Source organism: Colletotrichum graminicola (genome assembly GCF_000149035.1).
Source record: "Colletotrichum graminicola M1.001 genomic scaffold supercont1.35, whole genome shotgun sequence".
NCBI lineage: Eukaryota > Fungi > Ascomycota > Sordariomycetes > Glomerellales > Glomerellaceae > Colletotrichum > Colletotrichum graminicola.
In genome coordinates this window covers 9,282-28,201 of record NW_007361039.1, presented here as the reverse complement: position 1 = coordinate 28,201, position 18,920 = coordinate 9,282, and the positions used below count along the sequence as shown (strand labels likewise).

At 52.2% G+C, this 18,920-nt stretch overlaps 8 protein-coding genes across 8 annotated transcripts; 5 read left to right on the top strand and 3 right to left on the bottom strand.

The window, feature by feature from the left end:
• Positions 1 to 442: 442 nt before the first annotated feature.
• On the top strand, positions 443 to 2,597 carry GLRG_07934 (methionyl-tRNA synthetase; the record flags this gene model as incomplete). Its single annotated transcript, XM_008098619.1, has 3 exons — positions 443 to 611; positions 683 to 2,003; positions 2,063 to 2,597. 3 exons carry the CDS (start codon positions 443 to 445, stop codon positions 2,595 to 2,597), a joined length of 2,025 nt encoding a protein of 674 aa, XP_008096810.1.
• A 1,257-nt stretch (positions 2,598 to 3,854) lies between these two features.
• Positions 3,855 to 5,434, bottom strand: GLRG_07933 (glycosyl hydrolase family 43 protein; the record flags this gene model as incomplete). The annotated part of the gene is made up of 2 exons (XM_008098618.1): positions 3,855 to 5,012; positions 5,084 to 5,434. The coding sequence occupies 2 exons, from the start codon at positions 5,432 to 5,434 to the stop codon at positions 3,855 to 3,857; spliced, it is 1,509 nt and encodes a 502-aa protein (XP_008096809.1).
• A 1,613-nt stretch (positions 5,435 to 7,047) lies between these two features.
• On the top strand, positions 7,048 to 7,488 carry GLRG_07932 (uncharacterized protein; the record flags this gene model as incomplete). Its single annotated transcript, XM_008098617.1, has 1 exon — positions 7,048 to 7,488. One exon carries the CDS (start codon positions 7,048 to 7,050, stop codon positions 7,486 to 7,488), a length of 441 nt encoding a protein of 146 aa, XP_008096808.1.
• A 588-nt stretch (positions 7,489 to 8,076) lies between these two features.
• On the top strand, positions 8,077 to 8,688 carry GLRG_07931 (uncharacterized protein; the record flags this gene model as incomplete). The annotated part of the gene is made up of 3 exons (XM_008098616.1): positions 8,077 to 8,291; positions 8,350 to 8,472; positions 8,559 to 8,688. 3 exons carry the CDS (start codon positions 8,077 to 8,079, stop codon positions 8,686 to 8,688), a joined length of 468 nt encoding a protein of 155 aa, XP_008096807.1.
• Positions 8,689 to 9,105: 417 nt separating this feature from the next.
• Positions 9,106 to 10,685, bottom strand: GLRG_07930 (uncharacterized protein; the record flags this gene model as incomplete). The annotated part of the gene is made up of 2 exons (XM_008098615.1): positions 9,106 to 9,861; positions 9,912 to 10,685. The coding sequence occupies 2 exons, from the start codon at positions 10,683 to 10,685 to the stop codon at positions 9,106 to 9,108; spliced, it is 1,530 nt and encodes a 509-aa protein (XP_008096806.1).
• A 414-nt stretch (positions 10,686 to 11,099) lies between these two features.
• GLRG_07929 (oxidoreductase family protein) lies at positions 11,100 to 12,279 on the bottom strand (the record flags this gene model as incomplete). The annotated part of the gene is made up of 2 exons (XM_008098614.1): positions 11,100 to 11,556; positions 11,609 to 12,279. The coding sequence occupies 2 exons, from the start codon at positions 12,277 to 12,279 to the stop codon at positions 11,100 to 11,102; spliced, it is 1,128 nt and encodes a 375-aa protein (XP_008096805.1).
• Positions 12,280 to 14,049: 1,770 nt separating this feature from the next.
• On the top strand, positions 14,050 to 15,180 carry GLRG_07928 (2OG-Fe(II) oxygenase superfamily protein; the record flags this gene model as incomplete). Its single annotated transcript, XM_008098613.1, has 2 exons — positions 14,050 to 14,620; positions 14,774 to 15,180. 2 exons carry the CDS (start codon positions 14,050 to 14,052, stop codon positions 15,178 to 15,180), a joined length of 978 nt encoding a protein of 325 aa, XP_008096804.1.
• Positions 15,181 to 17,555: 2,375 nt separating this feature from the next.
• GLRG_07927 (uncharacterized protein) lies at positions 17,556 to 18,066 on the top strand (the record flags this gene model as incomplete). The annotated part of the gene is made up of 2 exons (XM_008098612.1): positions 17,556 to 17,872; positions 17,936 to 18,066. Coding segments are annotated over 2 exons (447 nt in total), but the record flags the coding sequence as incomplete, so codon positions are not given.
• Positions 18,067 to 18,920: the final 854 nt, after the last annotated feature.

The window sequence follows — 18,920 nt, the reverse complement described above, 5'->3', positions numbered from 1 at the left end:
TCCAAAGTACACTCGCCGTTTTCTTATCATTAGCCCATATCAAATTCATAGGAGTTGACTTTTGATTTGAAACCATCAACCTTCTATACCGGACAACCGATAGGTAATTTGATACTCGGATTACCTACACGGCGCAGACCGGCTCCCTTGACCACCCGGTACCGACCTACCTACATAGGTCTACCTATGTACACTAGGTACTTCCCTGTGAGGATCCCTTGACCATGCCCCTCATCCCAAAAGGGAATAGTGCGGGGTTGTGGCTTTCGCGTCAGTCAAAGGCGGTGGAATCACACCAACCGGCGGCGCATTATTGCTGAACCTTTTCTTCGTACTCTCTGTGACTCTTCTCCCCTTGTACAACGGCGGTACATTTTCTTTTCTCCTGCACACGACCTCGATCACGACCGATCCCGATTCTGACCACACGAATCATTGCAATATGGCGCCGAATCCCATCCTACCCGTCAAGGGCAAGAACAACGTCCTCATCACCTCGGCGCTGCCCTACGTGAACAACGTGCCCCATCTCGGAAACATCATCGGGAGTGTGCTGTCCGCCGACGTCTTTGCCCGCTACTCCCGCGCCCGCGGTAACCCCACCGTCTATGGTAAGATCCTCCCGCCCTCCGCTGCTTGCATATCATGCTTGACCCGGCTGACACCCACCCTCTCTGCACAGTCTGCGGCTCCGACGAATACGGTACTGCGACCGAGACCAAGGCCCTCGAGGAGGGCGTCACGCCATCCGAGCTGTGCGCAAAGTACCATGCGCTGCACAAGGGTATCTATGACTACTTCGACATCTCCTTCGATATTTTTGGCCGGACTCCGACCCCCCAGCAGACCGAGATCGTCCAGGACATCTTCACCAAGCTCTGGAAGAATGGCTTCATCGAGGAGCGCGAAACCACCCAGCCCTTCTGCCCCGTCGAGGCTCATCAGTCCTTCCTCGCCGACCGCTTCGTTGAGGGTGTCTGTTCCATTTGCGCCTACGACGGTGCCAGAGGCGACCAGTGTGACAAGTGCGGCAACCTCCTTGACCCCCTCGAGCCCGAGCCCGAGGCCAACGCGACCGCCGAGGACGACATTGCCGCGAAGCCCACCGGATTCCTCATCAAGCCCCGCTGCAAGCTCGACGGAGCTACCCCCGAGAAGCGCAAGACGAAACACCTTTTCCTCAGACTCGACTCCTTGAGGGACGAGCTCGTCAAGTGGTTCAAGGAGTCTAGCAAGAAGGGCGCGTGGAGCAACAATGCCGAGCAGATCACCCAGGCTTGGATCGACAAGGGCCTGAAGCCCCGTGGCATCACCAGAGATCTGAAGTGGGGTGTTCCAATCCCGACCCACGAGGTCGGCCAGGACTACGCGAAGAAGGTCTTCTACGTCTGGTTCGACGCCTGCATCGGCTACGTGTCCATCACCAAGAACTACACCGACGGTGACGACCTTGCCGGCAAGAAGTGGGAGCAGTGGTGGAAGAACCCCGACGACGTCAAGTTGTACCAATTCATGGGCAAGGATAACGTCCAGTTCCACACCATCATCTTCCCCGGCTCTCTCATCGGTACCGGCGAGAACTGGACGAAGCTGCACAAGATCTCCACCACCGAGTACCTCAACTACGAGGGCGGCAAGTTCAGCAAGTCCAGGGGTGTCGGCGTCTTTGGCAACCAAGTCCAGCAGACCGGTGTGCCCGTCGACGTTTGGAGGTACTATCTGCTCTCTCGCCGCCCCGAGACGTCCGACTCCGAGTTCATGTGGCAAGAGATGGTTGACGGCAACAACAACGAGCTTCTGAAGAATCTCGGCAACTTCTGCCAGAGAGTCAACAAGTTCTGCCAGGCCAAGACCGACGGCGTCGTTCCCGACTACACAAAGTACACCGACGACTACCTCAAGAAGCACATCGGCGAGGTAAACACCCTGCTCAAGGAGTACATCAGCAACATGGAGGCAACCAAGATGAGGGCTGGCCTCCAGACCATCATGTCCATCTCAGCGTATGTCCATTCTCCTGTCCCAAATTTCCTAGAATTGAAAGCTGATCCGAGTCCTACAGCCTCGGCAACAAGTTGCTTCAGGACAACAAGCTGGACAACCGCTTGCTTACCGAGGAGCCCGACCGGTGCGCTGCCGTCGTCGGTCTCGCCCTCAACCAGATCGACCTTCTCGCCTCTTTGGTTGCCCCTTACCTCCCCAACACCTCCACTGCCATCCTGAAGCAGCTCGGCGTCGAGCCCAAGCCCTTCATCCCCGATACCTGGGTGACCGATGCCATCAAGCCTGGCCATAAGCTCGGAACCCCTGAGCACCTCTTCACGCAGATCCCGGCGTCCAAGGTCGAGGAGTGGAAGGATGCCTTTGGCGGCGAGGAGGTGCGGAAGCAGAAGGAGGAGGCCGCCGCCAAGGCTGCGGCGAAGAAGGCGGCAAAGGAGGCCGAAAAGGCTCGTAAGAAGGCCAAGAAGGAGGCCGAAAAGGCCAAGGCGGCCGAAGCTGCGCCCTCCGTCGAGTCGAGCGAGAAGAAGGCCGAGGCCGACCCGGCCATCGAGGCGGTGACGGAGGCCATCTCCAAGACGGAGGTCCACACCTCGTAAACTGGACGAATAGGAAAAAGGATAGTTCATTTTTTGAAAGGCGTTGAAGACGGGACACTGTTGTAGTAGCGGATGACGGGTTGATTTTCGAGGCAAATGCCTGGGGCTCTAAAAGTGAACAGTCAATGTCAATGCATGTTCAAGACGGACGTATGGACATGATGATTCCCAGTCATTGCTATCTCCACAGCGCACGCTGGTAGTACCTAAAGCTTCTCCTCAAGAGTTTGACGTGAAAATTTGAAGCGGGAGTGGGGCGGGAATTGCTATGCCACTCTTCTGTTCTAAATTCCTTCACAATGAGGCATACGGCGGTAGTGACTGATGGCATATAAACCCCTGCCGCCGTCATGATGGCCGCCCTGGGTCTGTCTCCCTCCCCGGTGTTGCCAGCCTATGTATCGTTCCCCAATTATAAGAGGCCACCTCATCAATGCCGGCGTGAATACCTAGACGCATCTAAAGGCGCTGTTCTGCAGGCTTTACGGGTCACCATTGAGGGGGCCAGGCTTTATTGTCGGGGGAACCAAGCCGTCAACTCTTACCAAGCTTTGTAAGACGACGCGAAGCTTCAGCAGAGGGATGCTTGGGTCTCTTTACTACAATCCTGGCCGGCCTACCGCCAAGGTATAGTCTCACGAAGCAGCCACTCGTCGAGGCCGCCTGGCGAGCATTAATCCGGGATAATGGCCCCAGAAGTCTCGCGCACTCGGGGCTTGGCCCGTGTTTCAACGCGTGGCTCATCGGCGAGGTTGTCTAGAGAGTAAAGGAGGCAGCTCAAGGGGGTACAAAATGCGACTGTCTCGAGAGCGAGTACGAAGTGTTCGATGGCGTTGCCGAGAGAGACGACACGGGACTCTTCCCAAAGGTGAGTGACCTGAGGAAGGCGATTCGGCGAGGTCGAGAGGATGGGGGTCGAAGAGATGGAAGTTGGGTTTTCAGAAGAACAGAGACACATGTTTGAAGAATGGAAAGCCAAAGCTGGACCCAGGTCGCTTTGCCGGCAGTTTGCAGCTACTGGAAAAGATCACATAGTTCTGGTGGTCGATCTTTCAAGGGTGGGAGATGATGTTTGGATACTACAAGAATGCTACGCTCCAGCTTTGATCCGGAAAGAAGGGCCTGATGAGGATTGGGTACTTATCAGCGATGCCTACATCCACGGTGTCATGTTTGGGGAGCCTATTACGGACGATGTGGTTGGGGAGGATGTTCGTATTTCGTAGCTAACAACACTGTCTTTTTCTACATTCATCATCAAGACTTCTTCAAACGCCCTTCTTGAACTCGATGGGCTCCCCCCTCAGGGGGATACACGACGATGCGATCAATATCTGCGCCCTTGAAGTCGAAGCCGTTCCACAGACCGCCAATGGTGATGGTGTTGTTGGCGCTCTCGTCCAGGGTCAGCTGCAGCGGTGTGGAGAGAATGATGCCCTTGTGGGTGTCGCGCTGGAAGAGCGTCTCGACGTGTTCCTCGTTGTCGTTAACGATGACTGAGGCGATGCGGCGCAGCTGCCACTTGCCGCCGATGCGGTCCGGGGTGCCCCCGGGCTGGTCACCGAAGCCCATGTCGTCCGTGTTCTGGTAGTAGAAGGAAACCCATTGGGGCTCGCCCGCGCCCTGTATGCCGTAGAAGGTGACGGTGCTATCGTTGCCGTAGATACCGGTGACGATGAAGCCGCCGCTGGCAAAGTTGGCCTCCTGCCTAGAGGCGCCACCGGCGACGGTGGCAACGGCGGGTTCGTGGGCGTAGTAGGTGGTGCCCTTGATCGGGGTGACGACGCCGGTCCCGATGTCGAGATCGTAAACGTCATGCCACTCGACGTGTAGCGATTTCTTCTCATCGTCAACGGCGATGGGCAGCCAGATGTAGCGGCTCTCCCAGAGGGAGTTGGAGTCCCATTGGTCGCCGAGGTAGAGGTAGGTCGTCGTTTCGGATCCGTCGATCTTGAGGGAGAAGCCGGACTGGGAGCTGTAGGTGCGGCTGTAGGGGTCGGCGACCATGAAGGGCTGGGACCAAGGACCGGCGAGGGAGTCGGCGCGGAAGGCGACGACGTTGTTGGGGCGGTAGCCCGTTTTGTGGGACATGAGGGCGTAGTAGCTCTTGTCGGTCTGAATGATGGTCGGGGCCTCGAGGTCGTACTTGTCGAAGCGGTGGACGACCTCGGTGACGTTGGTAAGATCGTCGTTGAAGGACGTGACGTAGACGTCGCGCCCCTCGACGCGGTCGCCGTTGGAATAGAGCGCGTAAGAGCGGCCGTCTTTGTAGTCGGTGAAGATTCCAAAGTCCTGGGACCAGTTGCCGAGTGGCGCGATAGCGTCGACAAAGGTATAGGGGCCTGAAATGTTGGGCGACGTGGCGAGGCCCTGGAGGAGGAGGCCGTACGTCGAGTTGTCGGCGTGCCACCACATCTGCGGGGAGTCAGTCAGCGAGCGTCCCGAGTCTGAATGGTCAAGGGGTTGCGTCAGGGGGCTCAACATACGTGGTACTCGCCGGTCGGCTCACTAAAGACGACCTTGGGACGCTGGATTATCATGTCGTTCGAGATGTACGGGTGGCCTTGGACAGGCTCGAGAGCCTTGCCGCGGTACTCCCAGGTCGCCAGGTCGTCAGAGCTGTAGACGGAGACGCCGCCGCCTTCCTCCTGGCCCTCGACCTTGTACTCGCCAAACCAGAAGAATTTACCCGTGTCCTTGTCAAGGGTGATGCCGCCGGCGTGGGCGTTCACGAGGTTGCCCTCGGTGTCATGCCACCTGCCTCCGGGGACGATCCACCTGGAGGCGGCCAAGGATGCGAACAGGAGGCCTGACGAGAAGAGCTTTGCGAACGGCATGATGGGAGTTGAGGCTTATTGAGAGGGCGAGCCAGGGATCCCATCCCCCTCCTTCCACCGATACGAAATCCGTGATGCGACACTGACCTTTTTATCCCACTTCGTGACTTAATGAAGGGCTCCTGGCCGATGTAGGCCGGCTGGCGTTGTCCCGAGGGGTGAACCTACCTTAAGCCGAGCCATTGAGAGTCGTTGGACATTACGCAAAGCCAAGACCCTCCCAGGTTGTGGCCGGGCTTGGGAAGCTCAACGAAATCCCCAGGGCGCGGACTCTATGAGTGCGAGGAGGGCAAACTTGGGTGGGGTGGGCTGGGCGAAATAAGCTGCCAAGGCCGGCCCTGGGCAAAGAAACCATTTAAGCCAAATAAACAACTCAACCTGGAGAAATCCTTGCCGGTGACATATGGCGGTGCGGGGGAAGCTCCGGGGACAACCGTAGACAACCCCAGTCTAGCTCAATCAAGCTCGAGGGGATGAGCTAGGGCCATCCATGACTTGATGCAGGTGAACTTGTGAAGTTTGACGTCGGGAGGAGTGTGCGGGGTTTTCGCGTGAACAGCGTCGCATTCTTAACCCGCAGTCTGGAGGTTGTCCCGCTTCGGGGTCAGATGTCCGTTTGGAGTTGATGTCAACTTGGTGTGATGGGAAACGTAGAGAGAGGGAGGGCTTGATGAATGGTACCTAGCTACTCCGTACAATGTAAGTAAGCTGGTTCCATTTGACCGTCAACTGCTAGGCCATCTTGCTTGAACCTCAGGCCTTTGGCTTAACTTGAATGCTGGGTTAACCTAGCAATGTGAAGGCGGCAAGACTGGGTTGGACTGCGTTCGAACGTGTAGACATGAGATGAACCGTAGGGAAAGCCAGAAAGCGACCGACCCAAAGCGGCATTAGTGGGGTAAATTGCCGGTGCACTTTTTGGCATTTTGCCGGTATCCGATGTTGGTCCACCCGAGCTCCTGATCCTGATGTTCTCATGGGTCAATTGGCAGCGAGACTCGGAGAATGGTTTGTCTGGAGAATAGATGGGGTCCAAGGCGAAGTAAGTAAGCAAAAGACTCAAAACACTCCACACTTGGCGTTGTCTTGTATTGGTGCATCTGTAGGTGTAGATTTACACTACGATTTCGACGCCTGACTTCCTCCACCGAACAAGAGGGACAGTAAGTCTAGCCCGGAGCCACGTGATCTTGGTCATGTGATGCACCCTAGTTGGTTAATGTTCCCGCCGGAGCTTTGGGTCCGGAGTCTGAGCCGTGACATTACGTTTTTGTGACGAACAAATGCCTACCATGAGAAGATCGGATTGTCGCTTCGTCTTTACCATCTCGCTCGCTGTTCGCGGAGCACACGATGGATGCTCACAGTTATGCAGTCTTCCCGTAGTCATCAGCAGATGATGAACCCTATATTCGTCTCTTGCAAAACACCTGTGACCAAACGTCGTCGTTATCGGGAAATTCGTCCCGCATTAGAGTCTGGCCATAGCCATGTAACAGCCTCTTGTCCCGACACGGGCCGAAGAGGTCACTCGACGACGACGTCTCGTCTGGGCAGCCCCTACGCCAGCCATCTTCAAATCCGGAACAGAAAAGACGCAATATGTCGGTAGCATGCGAAAGCTGCAGGAGGCGCAAAATCAAGGTACTTCGCTTCACTGCAGCTCCCGTCTTCGTAGCATCCACCTCGGACTGCCTGGACTGCCTTGGACTGACACACCTTGGTGCCAGTGCTCCGCTGGCCGACCCAAATGCTCCGGTTGCATGGAAAAGGGTCTCGGGTGCCGGTACGATGCCGATCCATCCGAGTCACGCGTCACGTCGCTGAAGAGAAAATACGACGAAATGGCCCGCCGCAACGACTCATTGGAAAGATTCTACGCCGTCATGCAATCCATGCCCGAGGGCCAAGCGTACCGGGTTCTCGAACGGATTCGATCTGGGGCGTCGGCCGACGATACCGTTCGCGAGATCGAAGCGGGATGTCTGCTGGTGGAACTTGCTTCGCGAGGAGATGAGACGGCACACGAGCAAGACCGTAGTACTGCTGAATGACTCGGGGCATGATTGAGCACAGGAGAGGCACAATACATGCTATTCAAGCCAACTCATGTCTTGGTGTCTTTGGCCATCTCCAACAAGACAAACTTTCCCCCCGACACTCAGGCAATACTTGTAGCTCGTCAAATCCCAGGCAGAGCGGGAGATCATCGTCCGTTGCTACCAGACCTGGCATGTTTCTCCGTAAAAGACTCCGGAACCTTCAATGGCATTACCTACTGATCCCTTACCGATGGCAACTTATTGCGCCATTGTGTTGACCCCGCATTTCATTCGACGAACTACCGCCTGGGCCAGTCCGGTGGCTGCAGATTAACCTACGCGTGGATCAGAGCGCGATGCAGTTGCCCAACACAGCTAATCCAGGATCAGGGTCTATTGCCATGTGGATCGGCGAGCCGGGGTTCCCGTCGTGGACCCCGTGTGACTGAGCGTCGTGTATGTACCTGGCTCGGACAAATAGATATATATACTCCTTGATGTTGCGAAATAACCTCTCTCCACATGCAGTCGGCATCCATCACCGGCTCCTAACTCTCAGCGCGTCTTGGCACTTATAATAAATCAGTCTGTAATTTCATCATGCTTCCTTCGGTCTCTTTTTTACTTGCGCTTTGCCCTCTTGTGGCCCTGGCTGCACCGTCCGCTCTCCCTTTCGAGCTCGAAAAGAGAGATATTACGTGTCTGAAAGTTGGAGCGACCGCAACAGCCAAATGGACGAATAGCACCGGACAGACATGCACCTTTACGGGTGTGGTAGGGAGCAACTACGGCGCCAATGGCGCGGGATCGGGAGAGTGAGCCGTTCCACCTCCCCCTTGCGGGTTCGTGTGCTGATACGAGTCATGGCTCCAGCTATTCGTGCAATGGTCGATGTGGTGCTGGCTGTACCGGAAGTTCTCTGGGCAACGCTTACACCCAAGACTGCTTCTCTCATGACATCTGCTCTTACTTCAACAACGCAAGTGGTGGTGCTAGGTAAGTATCATATCTCCTTTTACGAGACTTGTGTCCTTACTATACACAATCTTGAATGACGCAAATAATATTGACATCGAATGCAGTGACCCCAACTGCGGCGCCGCATTCATCGCTGCTGTCGATGACACTATCCTAGGTGTCATCGCGGGGTGTGGGCAAACCAACCCATCCAACGCCGTATCTAAGCCTTCGACGGAACCTATTTGCAGTTAATCGAGTAGCTTTCCTGAGGTGTAAGGGATAATTAACAGAGACTGTCACATGCTGCGGCGTGCGATCTTATCGAGAATCTCATTGCTCTGCCTACGGAGCTAGAATAAAAGCCCTATGTAACATGAATGGTGGAAGCATTATTAGGGAAGCTGAAGCAGAAAAAAGAAAGCCCAAAACAAAAACCATTGAGAGAATAACGCATGTTTTGCGGAAGAGAATGGGGGCAGGATGAAGCCAGGACAGCGGTCACAGAATGGCATCCGCCCAAGCAAGGTCGTGGGCGTGGAGAACAAGAGGTGGTTAACGAGAAGACCTCGTCCTCTAAATCCAAGCCACAGTGCCGGTGCGGTGTCTCGCGATGATTGAACCCCAATCATCTCCGTCGTAGCCAATCCATCCAATCAGTCCCAGCACACTTCAAAATTCCTCCTCGCCCTCGGAACTGTCAGCACTCGGACCATCGTGGAATTCGTCATCTTGGGATCCATGGTAATCAGAAGGAGCCAATGCATCTGCAGCATCTGCATCCTCGCCGGCACCGTCGGTAGAAGATTCCGAGTTGCCATATGAGCCGGTCTCCATGCCAGGTGCGTTGGCCATTCCATTTCCCGAGAGAGCAGCCGGTTCCATATTCAGCTGGGAGCCAAAAGCGCTGGCAACGACCCGGTTCCAGATATTCTCGCCAACGTCGCCATAATCCACGAGCGCGGAGTCGCCAATGTAACCGAGAGCATCGGGCCGAGTCTGGAATGAAGTCTGGTTCGAGTAACTGGAGGGAGGATGCCAGCGTGGAAAGTTGCCAGGGAGCATGGGTACCGTGTAATTGGAGTCCACCAAACCGAACGGATGGTTTGCGTTGTTCATGAATGGCATTGCGTGCTGGGACGCGTAGCTAGCATATACTTGAGAAGGGATTCCACCAGCAGGACCCAATGGAGCCTCGTTGAAACCTCTGTAGGCGGCGTTGCGGGAGCCTGGGAGCTGGCTGTTGCCGAGAGCGAAGTCGTTAATCGAGCCATAGTTGCCGGACATGAAACCCGGGTCCGTGAACTGCTGAGGCAGGTATTCAGGGCCTTGCGAACCCATGTTTCCAATCTGAGTAGTCGGGTTGCTACTAAAGGTTGTCTGGTTTTGGGAACCGTAAGCGATATCAGGGTGCATCTGCCCATAGTTCTGGAATAAGACGTCAGAAATTTTCTTGAAGACATGCAAGAGCATCATACCTGTCCCATGCTGCTGATGGCATATCCTGCGAGTGGGTTCATGGCCATGCTCTGGGGCTGGTTCACACGCGGAAGTGTGGTAGAATAGGCGTTCTGGCTTTGAGGCTGCTGGAGACCCTCATCCAGGCCGTACTCATCATCCTCATCATCATCCTCATCATCCTCATCCTCATCCTCGTCCTCATCTGCAGCTGGTTGGTTGACAGTCGATTGATTGGCAGCCACTTGGGTTCCGGCCGAGCGCTCCCGCAGGCTTGGCGTGTCCTTCAACGCATCCCACACAGCTCTGAGCTTCTGGAGGCGTACCGCAATGTGCGGCTTTCCTTGCCAGTCGGCGGGGATGACCATATTGCGACGGATCAAGGCCGAGTACCACAGATGGTTGTGGCAGCGGTCTCCGAGACTGATGATGGCTTCGTCGCTCGGCATGGCCTCGTGGACTTCAGTAAGATCATTGAGAATCGCGGCCTGGGTTCTTCTCGTGAGGTCGCCGCCATCGGGGCGAAGAGTGTTGATTCTCTGGAGAATCCGAAGTTGGCTCAACAAGGCCTGGTTGTTGGGAGGGCAGCGTGTAATCGCCTCCTCGATGCCCTCTGTCAAATCATCAGCAGCAACATAGTAACCCTTTCTGCAATTACAGCATTCCCGGCCCTTTCTGCTCCTCTTCTTCTTTTTGACGGCCTTGTTACCGCCAACATTGCCGCCGTTGATGCCGCTGTTGATGCCGCCATTGTTGTCGTTCTTTCGACCCTCGTTGTTTTGATCCTGGTCCATCTTTCTTTTTTCTCTTGACCCTCTTATTTCAGTAAGCAGTGTAAGCCGTCAGGAGCTGGTAAAGGGAGATGAAGGAAACGACAAAGGCCCCAACTCTGGATGTTGGTGGTGATGGAGGTGGAGGGTGGTGAGTTTGTGTGACCAGAAATTCTGAATCTTTGATTTGGTGTCATGAAAGTTTTGGGCAATAAACAGGCTTGCCAAGGAAGGTGATAAAACAATTCATTGGATCAACCGGGCTGGTTCCCTTGATAACTAAGCATCTACTCGAACATGTGAGTTGGAAGGAGGCGGATGACCGGGTCATGACAATTACAGCCCGTCTCATGTTATCAAGAAAGCTCGCACCCACAAGAAATGAATTGGCAAATGTGGAAGCCCCTTTATGCGTGATGCAGTTCCGTTTGAATCCCACTACGTGCTCGAGTACCTTCCAGCATCCGCTCGAAGGATCATCTTGAACAGCTCGATGTCGTTTCTTGCGTCCGTAGTGCTAGTCTTTGGGGTTTTCCCGTTGACCACGCAGTCATAAAACTCCAAAAACTCGTTCGTGTATGGATCTTGATATGTCTTCCTGACCGTCCGCTCCTGAAACCCGTCCTCGCCCACCAACTCCCGGATAGTCATCGTGACAGGTAATCCCTTGACATAAGGGGTGTCGAAATTGACGCGGACAATCTTGTTTGGAGAGTAGACTTCAATGTGGGCGTCGAACTGAGGAACGTTGTTGATCCCGGATTCGTACGTGACGGGAAAGTCATCGTAATTGAAGAGGACACTGAAAATTCCCGGGAACGTCAAAACTGCTCCGGCGACGCTCTTGGGCATGCCGATGATTTCTCTCATGGCGGATAGATCGTGAGTTCCGAGTCTACAGTGTTGTCAATAAATGTTCCTAGATCCCTCGGGGCATATTGACGCACCCCCCAAGAAGCCTCAACATCCTCTGTGACTCGGAGGTGACAGGTACCCCAAACTCCCTCCCGATGGCCTGCTCTGATATGTCTTCCTCACGCTTCAGTCGCTCTTGAGTGTCAACATCACTATAGTCGCTAAATTTGATAGGAAATGTGCCGGATTGGCCCACGAAGGTTGAGTTGGGTCCAATGATGTCTCGGACCCGGGCATACTGAATCTTGTCCATACCGCCGACTTCCTCTACCGCGTCCGTGAAGACCGTAGCGAACCGACGCATGGTACCGACCATGACTTTACCTTTCGAATTTCTTTCTGCCTCAATGAGAAGATCGATATCGCGGAAGCAAACTGACACAGGCTTCTCTATGAGAACATATTTGTCGCTTTTGAGCGCCAATATGCCATGGTCGACATGGTATGCGTCCGTGTTGGCGATTACCACAACGTCGACGTCGGGCGACGAGCACAGCTCTGCCGCGTCTGTGGTCGTCTTTGGCGTCCCTCCTTGAACCTTCCTGGCACAGTGTGCAAGGGATTGGTGGGATATGTCGCATAGATACGTCGTCTGGAAGCGCTCATAGAGGAAGTTGAGGTTGGAGATGTGGTTGACTTGAGTGATCTCGCCACAGCCAATGATGCCCACTCTCAAAACACGCGTTTTCTGTTGGGAGGCCATGTTTGCGACTAATTCAATTGAATATGCCAAACAGAGGCTGATGTTTGTTTCAATCCGGCGGAGTATGCTCTTTGACGTCAGATGAACTTGGTATCTTATGAATGCCTGTTTTCTCGAAGTCTAGATAGATCCCAATGCTGCTGCCAAGAAAACATTTGATAGGAATTCCGATATTTTGTCGAGCCAGTTGTGGGATTGGGGCTCCAGCAAAGCCGTCACATTGGGTCGATTTGTTGGGCCTCAAGTGACATGTGCCACGTCAAGATGGATCAGAGGCCACTTTTGCTGAGTTCCCTTCATCCAATGATGTTTCGATGGTCGTTGTGGCACTTCAGCTGGCCGACACTAGCTACTACCAACCCTCTCTGGCCAGCAGTAAATTCGACCGCAATGCTTACTATAGATACATTGGATTAGGTAGCCGAGGATTGGGCTGGGAAGCTATTATCGCTGCTGTTATCTAATATGCATCAACCCTTGGTACCCGAGTTTCGACCCCGCGTTTTCCCCATGGGGTTGGAACGGGAATTCATGCTCAGTGCTATGGAAGCAACCGAGTTACCTAGTCGGACTCCGGGAAGTGCCAGGAGCTCTTACTGTTATTTATTCAGCTGAAATTTATCAAAGCAGATAAATGACAAATCTCTCCTTTTCCAACGTAGTCCTCGTAGTCATTGGTCTGGCCTTCCAACGGGCATAAATCATGGTTGCATCATACGGTCAACTTGACACGGATTCCGCCCAATCGCGATCAAAGCCATACCATGGAAGTACTTTATGGTTTCCTGCTACATTAATGGTGTACAGTTTGGCCTGATATGGTTTTTATTTCGGAAATACGATCGACGGAATTCGCGCATCCACTGGGCGGAGTGGGGCCAAACGGAGGACCGAAGGCACGTACGGCCATTTGACCCACTGCTTTTACCTCCCACTACAGAAGACACGATAGTAGAATCAGAGCCGAGAGAACAATTGCCAAAGACGAACGATCGATAGACGATGGTACATTTGCGACCTCCTACAACAATAGAAGGTCATCAAGTATTTAAACAGTGGCGGAATAGTGTCGTCGGTATAGACAGTTCTAGTGAGTTTTCACAAGGCGTTACGATTAATGATTGAAGTGCTGAGGGGTGTTATATTGATGACTCGACGTTGTTAGGATTGGCTGAGACTGCGAGCTCTAATGTGAGTTGGGGGATGTTTCTTTCTGAAATGCGCCGGAACATTTCCATTTGGATGCTGATGACAGGAACCAATGATTAATAATCCTATATTTCTATCAAGCCTATGACGAGCAGCCCATTGGAACCCCAATAGCCCGAGGCCAGGTCCGAGATATATCCCTTCAGATTGAATTTGACTCGCTCGTAATCATGCTATGCAGCAGTTGAGCATCCATCTAGCATTCTCAAGCTGAAACTATCACGACTTAAATAGAGCATGATTTGACTCACATTGACGAGCAGCATCTATCTGGCTTGTGGTTGCATACCAGATAAGTAGCCAACTGATAAGCGGCCAACTCCGATGCGGGGCCGGACTCCAGTCCCCCCCCCGGCCTTTGTGCTGGGTGCAAATTATCGTCTTGGATTGGTCGCCTCGCATCCTTCATGCCCATGGTTAATCGCCTGAAATTGGTCTATTTGCAGGTAGCAAGTAGGAATTTAAACTTCTTCCGAGGCCACCCTTTTTGTCTCTCATGAGTCAAGTCGGCTCAATCATACAAGCATCTACACCCCACACAAACTTTCAAGCTAGCCGGTCATGGGCACCTCAACCGTTGTAACAGGACCGGAAACTACCTTACTCCGCTTGGCGTCGGGAAATGGACCGGTCAAACGCCGGATCTTGTGTACTCCGCTCCGCGACGCACTTTCTACTGAGATTCCCGTCATTGATATCTCGCTCGCATTCAGTATGAGTCTTGCCGACCGTATGTCTGTTGCGCAGCAGGTTCGCAACGCCTCAACAACCTGCGGTTTTTTCTACCTGACCAACCATGGTATCGACCCGTGCATCACCGACTCAGCATTTGCAGCATGCTTAGACTACTTTCGTCAGGATAATGATACCAAGATGCGTTCGTGGGTGGGAAAGAGTCGTTACTTTAATGGCTACAAACCACCAGGATCCCTGCGCATCAACAAATCAGAAAGCGTTGACATCCGCGAATCGTTCAGCTGGTCTTACGATCCCCGCTATGACCCTGATGTGAAGAATGTGCGGGCCATTCCTGACGAGGCTAGGCAATTCCTGCGAATGGAGGACTTTCACTGGGACGGGACCTCCAGCACGCCATTTTTCAAGGCAGCCATCATTCGGTACTGGCAATCCTGTATGAAGCTTGCACGCGTGTTGGTTCGCACTTTTGCGCTGTCTCTCGAGCTGCCGGAGGATTATTTCGATGCAAAGTTTGCGTATCCTGACGCAGCCCTGGCGCTGAACTACTACCCACCTTTGCCCCAGACTTTAGGCAATGTCGACTCAGTTTCAAACCCCCAGGTCTCCATAGGCTCGCACACAGACTTCCAGCTCTTCACCATACTGTGGCAAGACGCTGCTGGGGGGTTACAGGTACTGAATCACGAGGGCCAGTGGATCAGGGCTGCGCCGATACCAGGGACACTCGTCGTCAACATTGCCGATTACATGCAGCGGATAACCAACGACTTATACGTCAGTACTGTTCACCGAGCCCAGAACTTCAGTGGTAGCGAACGCATCAGTATGCCCTTCTTCTTTGGGTTCGGTTTACATGAAAGCTGTGGAGTTATTGACACTTGTGTAAAACATGGAGATGTGCCTAAATACAGCGAGATTGCTTGCGAGCAGTGGGTGCAAAGAAGAGCGCAATCAATGCATACGGTAGAATCAGATGATGAGAATGAGGGATAACCTGCAGTTTTCTACTCTATTACTCTGGATGCGCACAGCAGGGGATTTGGAGTTCTGCTGGCTGGTTCACACGATACAGACAGCCCAAATGCTTTCATTGACGACAAAGTACAGTCCGAAAATGAAGGCTTTCAAGACTTTGGAATAAAAAACATTCAGTGATAAGAATAATAGGCCGTCTCAGTCGAGATTCCAGATCTTTAGGATAGCCCGTGTAGAAACATGCATACATTCACTATAGCCAAACGAGGTTTGTGAAGTTTCCACCATATAGCATCCTGTTTGGAAAGTATTTCCGACGCCTTTTGAGCCAGTCTTTTGCAAAGATACAAATAAACATATGTTTCGTTGTCTATCATTAGTAAGTTTCGATGAAGTGATTGGAATATTATAGACATCGATTGTCATTGGTCCAATGGAGCAAGACGCCATTGAGTATTATGAAATCGAACCACAGGGACTAATCTCTTAGAAGGCACGCCAAGCTTTTCTTATGGCGACTGTGCAGTTCGTCAGCCCAGTTAGGGACTTAGGCTTGCTGGCTAAATAGTGCTGGTTATTTGCAAATCCAGCGTGAGTTTATTACGTTGTGGTATCTTATTGAATACCTATAGTCAATACGATACGTGTATCCTATTGAAGGCATCTGCCCTTTGTATCTCTCGTGAATAGGTTGGGGTCCAGGTTGCTGAATGTAACACACCAAACATCCGGAGCCTATACATTCTGGCTGCTCAAACAATAGGGAAATATGTTTCAGTATGTCGAAGAAATGGAAAAGTAAACTTCAGCTTTCATGTGTATGCTATATAGTGGCGCTCGTTGAGAATTCTTTTGACACAAAGCATCGCATATAATGATAGACGCATCGCTATTGATATAGGACTTGGCTATTCTCCCGTCTACGATTATAAGACATGATACGGAGAAGCCATAACGGTCTGGAATAACGAAGAAACAAGTTACATTTCTCTTCCATTTCTGCAAAGCATCGTGTTATTTAGGATGTGTCCTTGGAACCAAGTAAGCTGAAGGGAGCGGTAGATCAAGTAAATTGATCCAAAACTGTGTCATTGAATTTCGAAGGTAGCCTAGATGCCCCTTCTTCCACAGCGACTACTCTGATGAGGTGCTGGAAAGAGATGGCTTTTATATGCTAAATGCTGATGACAGCCAATATATGTTTTACAAGGATATCCTTAAGTGAAAAGCTCTACTGATGTGTATTTCAGTTAGATCTGTAGTAAAACTGGACATTGTATTGTTGGATGACACACGGGTCGCTTCCTACCCGGGTGTTGGACTGACCAAAAAACAACAAGCTACTCAGGTTCAAGTGCGTACGGAGAGTTCATGCCCTCGGCATCCTACAGCGTGCTAGTCAGTTTGAAATTTCTTGGACTAGCCGTATCAAGCACTTGCCAATACTCCTTGGTGGTGGTCTGGTAGATGAGCATGGCTGTCTGTCGAAAAAGAAAAAAGTCAACGCGTAAATGTTTCCATAGCATGCGTTCCGGGACCTACCCTGTGTTCATTATCCCCACGTACCACTGTGAAACCGTTGCTGACGGCAAACCACGACTTTCTCGGGTCTAAGTTCAAAAACGCAATGCACAGCTTTGAATTCACTGGGACGCATACAATGTTGACATTTCGAGCACAGGGATGGATGATTATTGGTGTGACTCCAAAAAGGTTTGGCATGAAACAACCTGGAGGCTCGCTGGAGAATCTGAACTCCCAATTTGACAGCGGGCGACAAACATGATTCTGCAAGACATGAGTCGAGATAGCATTAAGCTTTTGAATTGTCGGCGTCGAAAGTTTTATCAGGCCTCCAGGGGGGCTTAGAGAGGGATATTTCTCATCGTCTAGTGGCACTGACTTATTCTCTGCTCATCTCACGTTCACGACGGCTTAGCGCAATTGCCTGTTCGAAGAGGCATCATACTATCATGTCAGCCGCGGCTCAACGCGGGAGTCTGGTACCTCTACCAGAATATCATCGCCATGGCCTCGTAATATTAACCGCATTTTCTTTCGTCTCTGCAGCGGCTACCTCTCTGCTATGGCTCTTCATTACGTACAAATTTCTGTCATACAAAAGACAAAAATGGGACCATACGAGACGAGAAAACAAACAGAAAAGGGACTTTTCCACGAATGATCTTCGAGACCTTACTCTTGGGCTAGATTCTCCATGTGTAGGGAGCACCCGATTTCCCCGCCTCACAGAGCTTGATAGGTTGGCCAATTCGCCAGAGTGCATCAATGAGGCCCGGAGTAAAAGACAAGAGGAACAAGAAGAGGAGAGGGAGGAAGAAGAGGTTCGCAGTCCGTTCCCAATCCTCGTCTATAATCTTCTCTTGGCAGATATGATGGAGGCTGTCGCCTATGCTCTCAGTATCTACTGGGTAGCGAACGATGGGATAATCGCACCTTCGCCTGTTTGCTGGGCCCAGGGATGGTTGGGCTCGACAAGCAACCTAGCCGCCAGTCTGTTCCTCACAGCAATATCTGTGAGCACTTTCCTGACTGTGGGCCTGGGATACAAGCTAGCGCCATGGGCTGTGTATGCCACCGTTATTGTTCTCTGGGTATTCGATTTTGGCATCAATGGTGCTGGAGTGATAGCCTCTGTGCTTCACCCGGGGGCCCCTAATGAGTCTTTTTACATGAGGGCTAATGTCTGGTGAGCCTTACTCTATGTGGTGCGGATCAATGGAATTACTAAACTGATTTCAATCCAATCCAGGTGCTGGATTTCGACAGCCTACGATTCCTGGCGCTTGTGGGCTCATTACTTCTGGATTATGGTTTCGATTGCCATAACAGTCACTCTTTATTCTTTTGTCTTCTTTACACTATGGCGTCAAAAGCGAAATTGTCGTCATCTACCGGACAGAAGACAGACCAATGGCGGAGGTTTCGGTAGTCGACAGTCAGAGTCCCCACGGCTGACCGGATACCACCCTGCGTTTCTCGTCTATCCCTTTGTATACATCGGGTGCAGCGTGCCTCTCGTGGTTGGTCGTGTTACATCTCTGCTAGGCATCGATCTCGGCATTTACTATTTCGCTTTCGCGGGCTCAATTCTGGCCGCCAATGGACTTTTCAACTCTATCTTGTGGGTATCGACCATACTCTTCAGCGCTCCGCAAGACGTCTGCGACACGGGATTGGATAGGTTCGCTTTCATTAAAACACCTATACGAGATTATGGTCACACAGTGGTTATCAGTGGACCTTCCAGCACAAGAGTTCCACTAGCGCAGATCTCCCCTGGTAATAACAAGAAGGATTGGTGGTGGTGGAGGCATGGGGGTATGAGGGGTTGGGGAAGGTCTTATGCGAGCACACATGACATGCGTATAGTACACGCGGTTGAAATGCATAGTAAGCCGCCACCAAGGCCTGTTGAGGGACCTGTCATCCAGATGGAAGTTGTAACGACGGTTACGAGTGAGGAGATAGAGCCTGGTATGCCGACCAAGGCTAAGCAATGAAATGGCAATGGCATTGCCCTATATCTGAAGACTCACTGAGGGAGCTCCGCCAAGCATTGAGCCTGGAAACCAGAAAGTGTCATTTAGACTAGCAGACATAATGATTTTACCTCAAGGCAATCACAATAAAGCTTACCAGTATCTTCATTGCTTAGATAGTATCCTATAATGCGCTTAAGAATCGTTCTACAGGTGAATGTGTTGCGATGTTGACCATCGCCTAGATATCGGCGG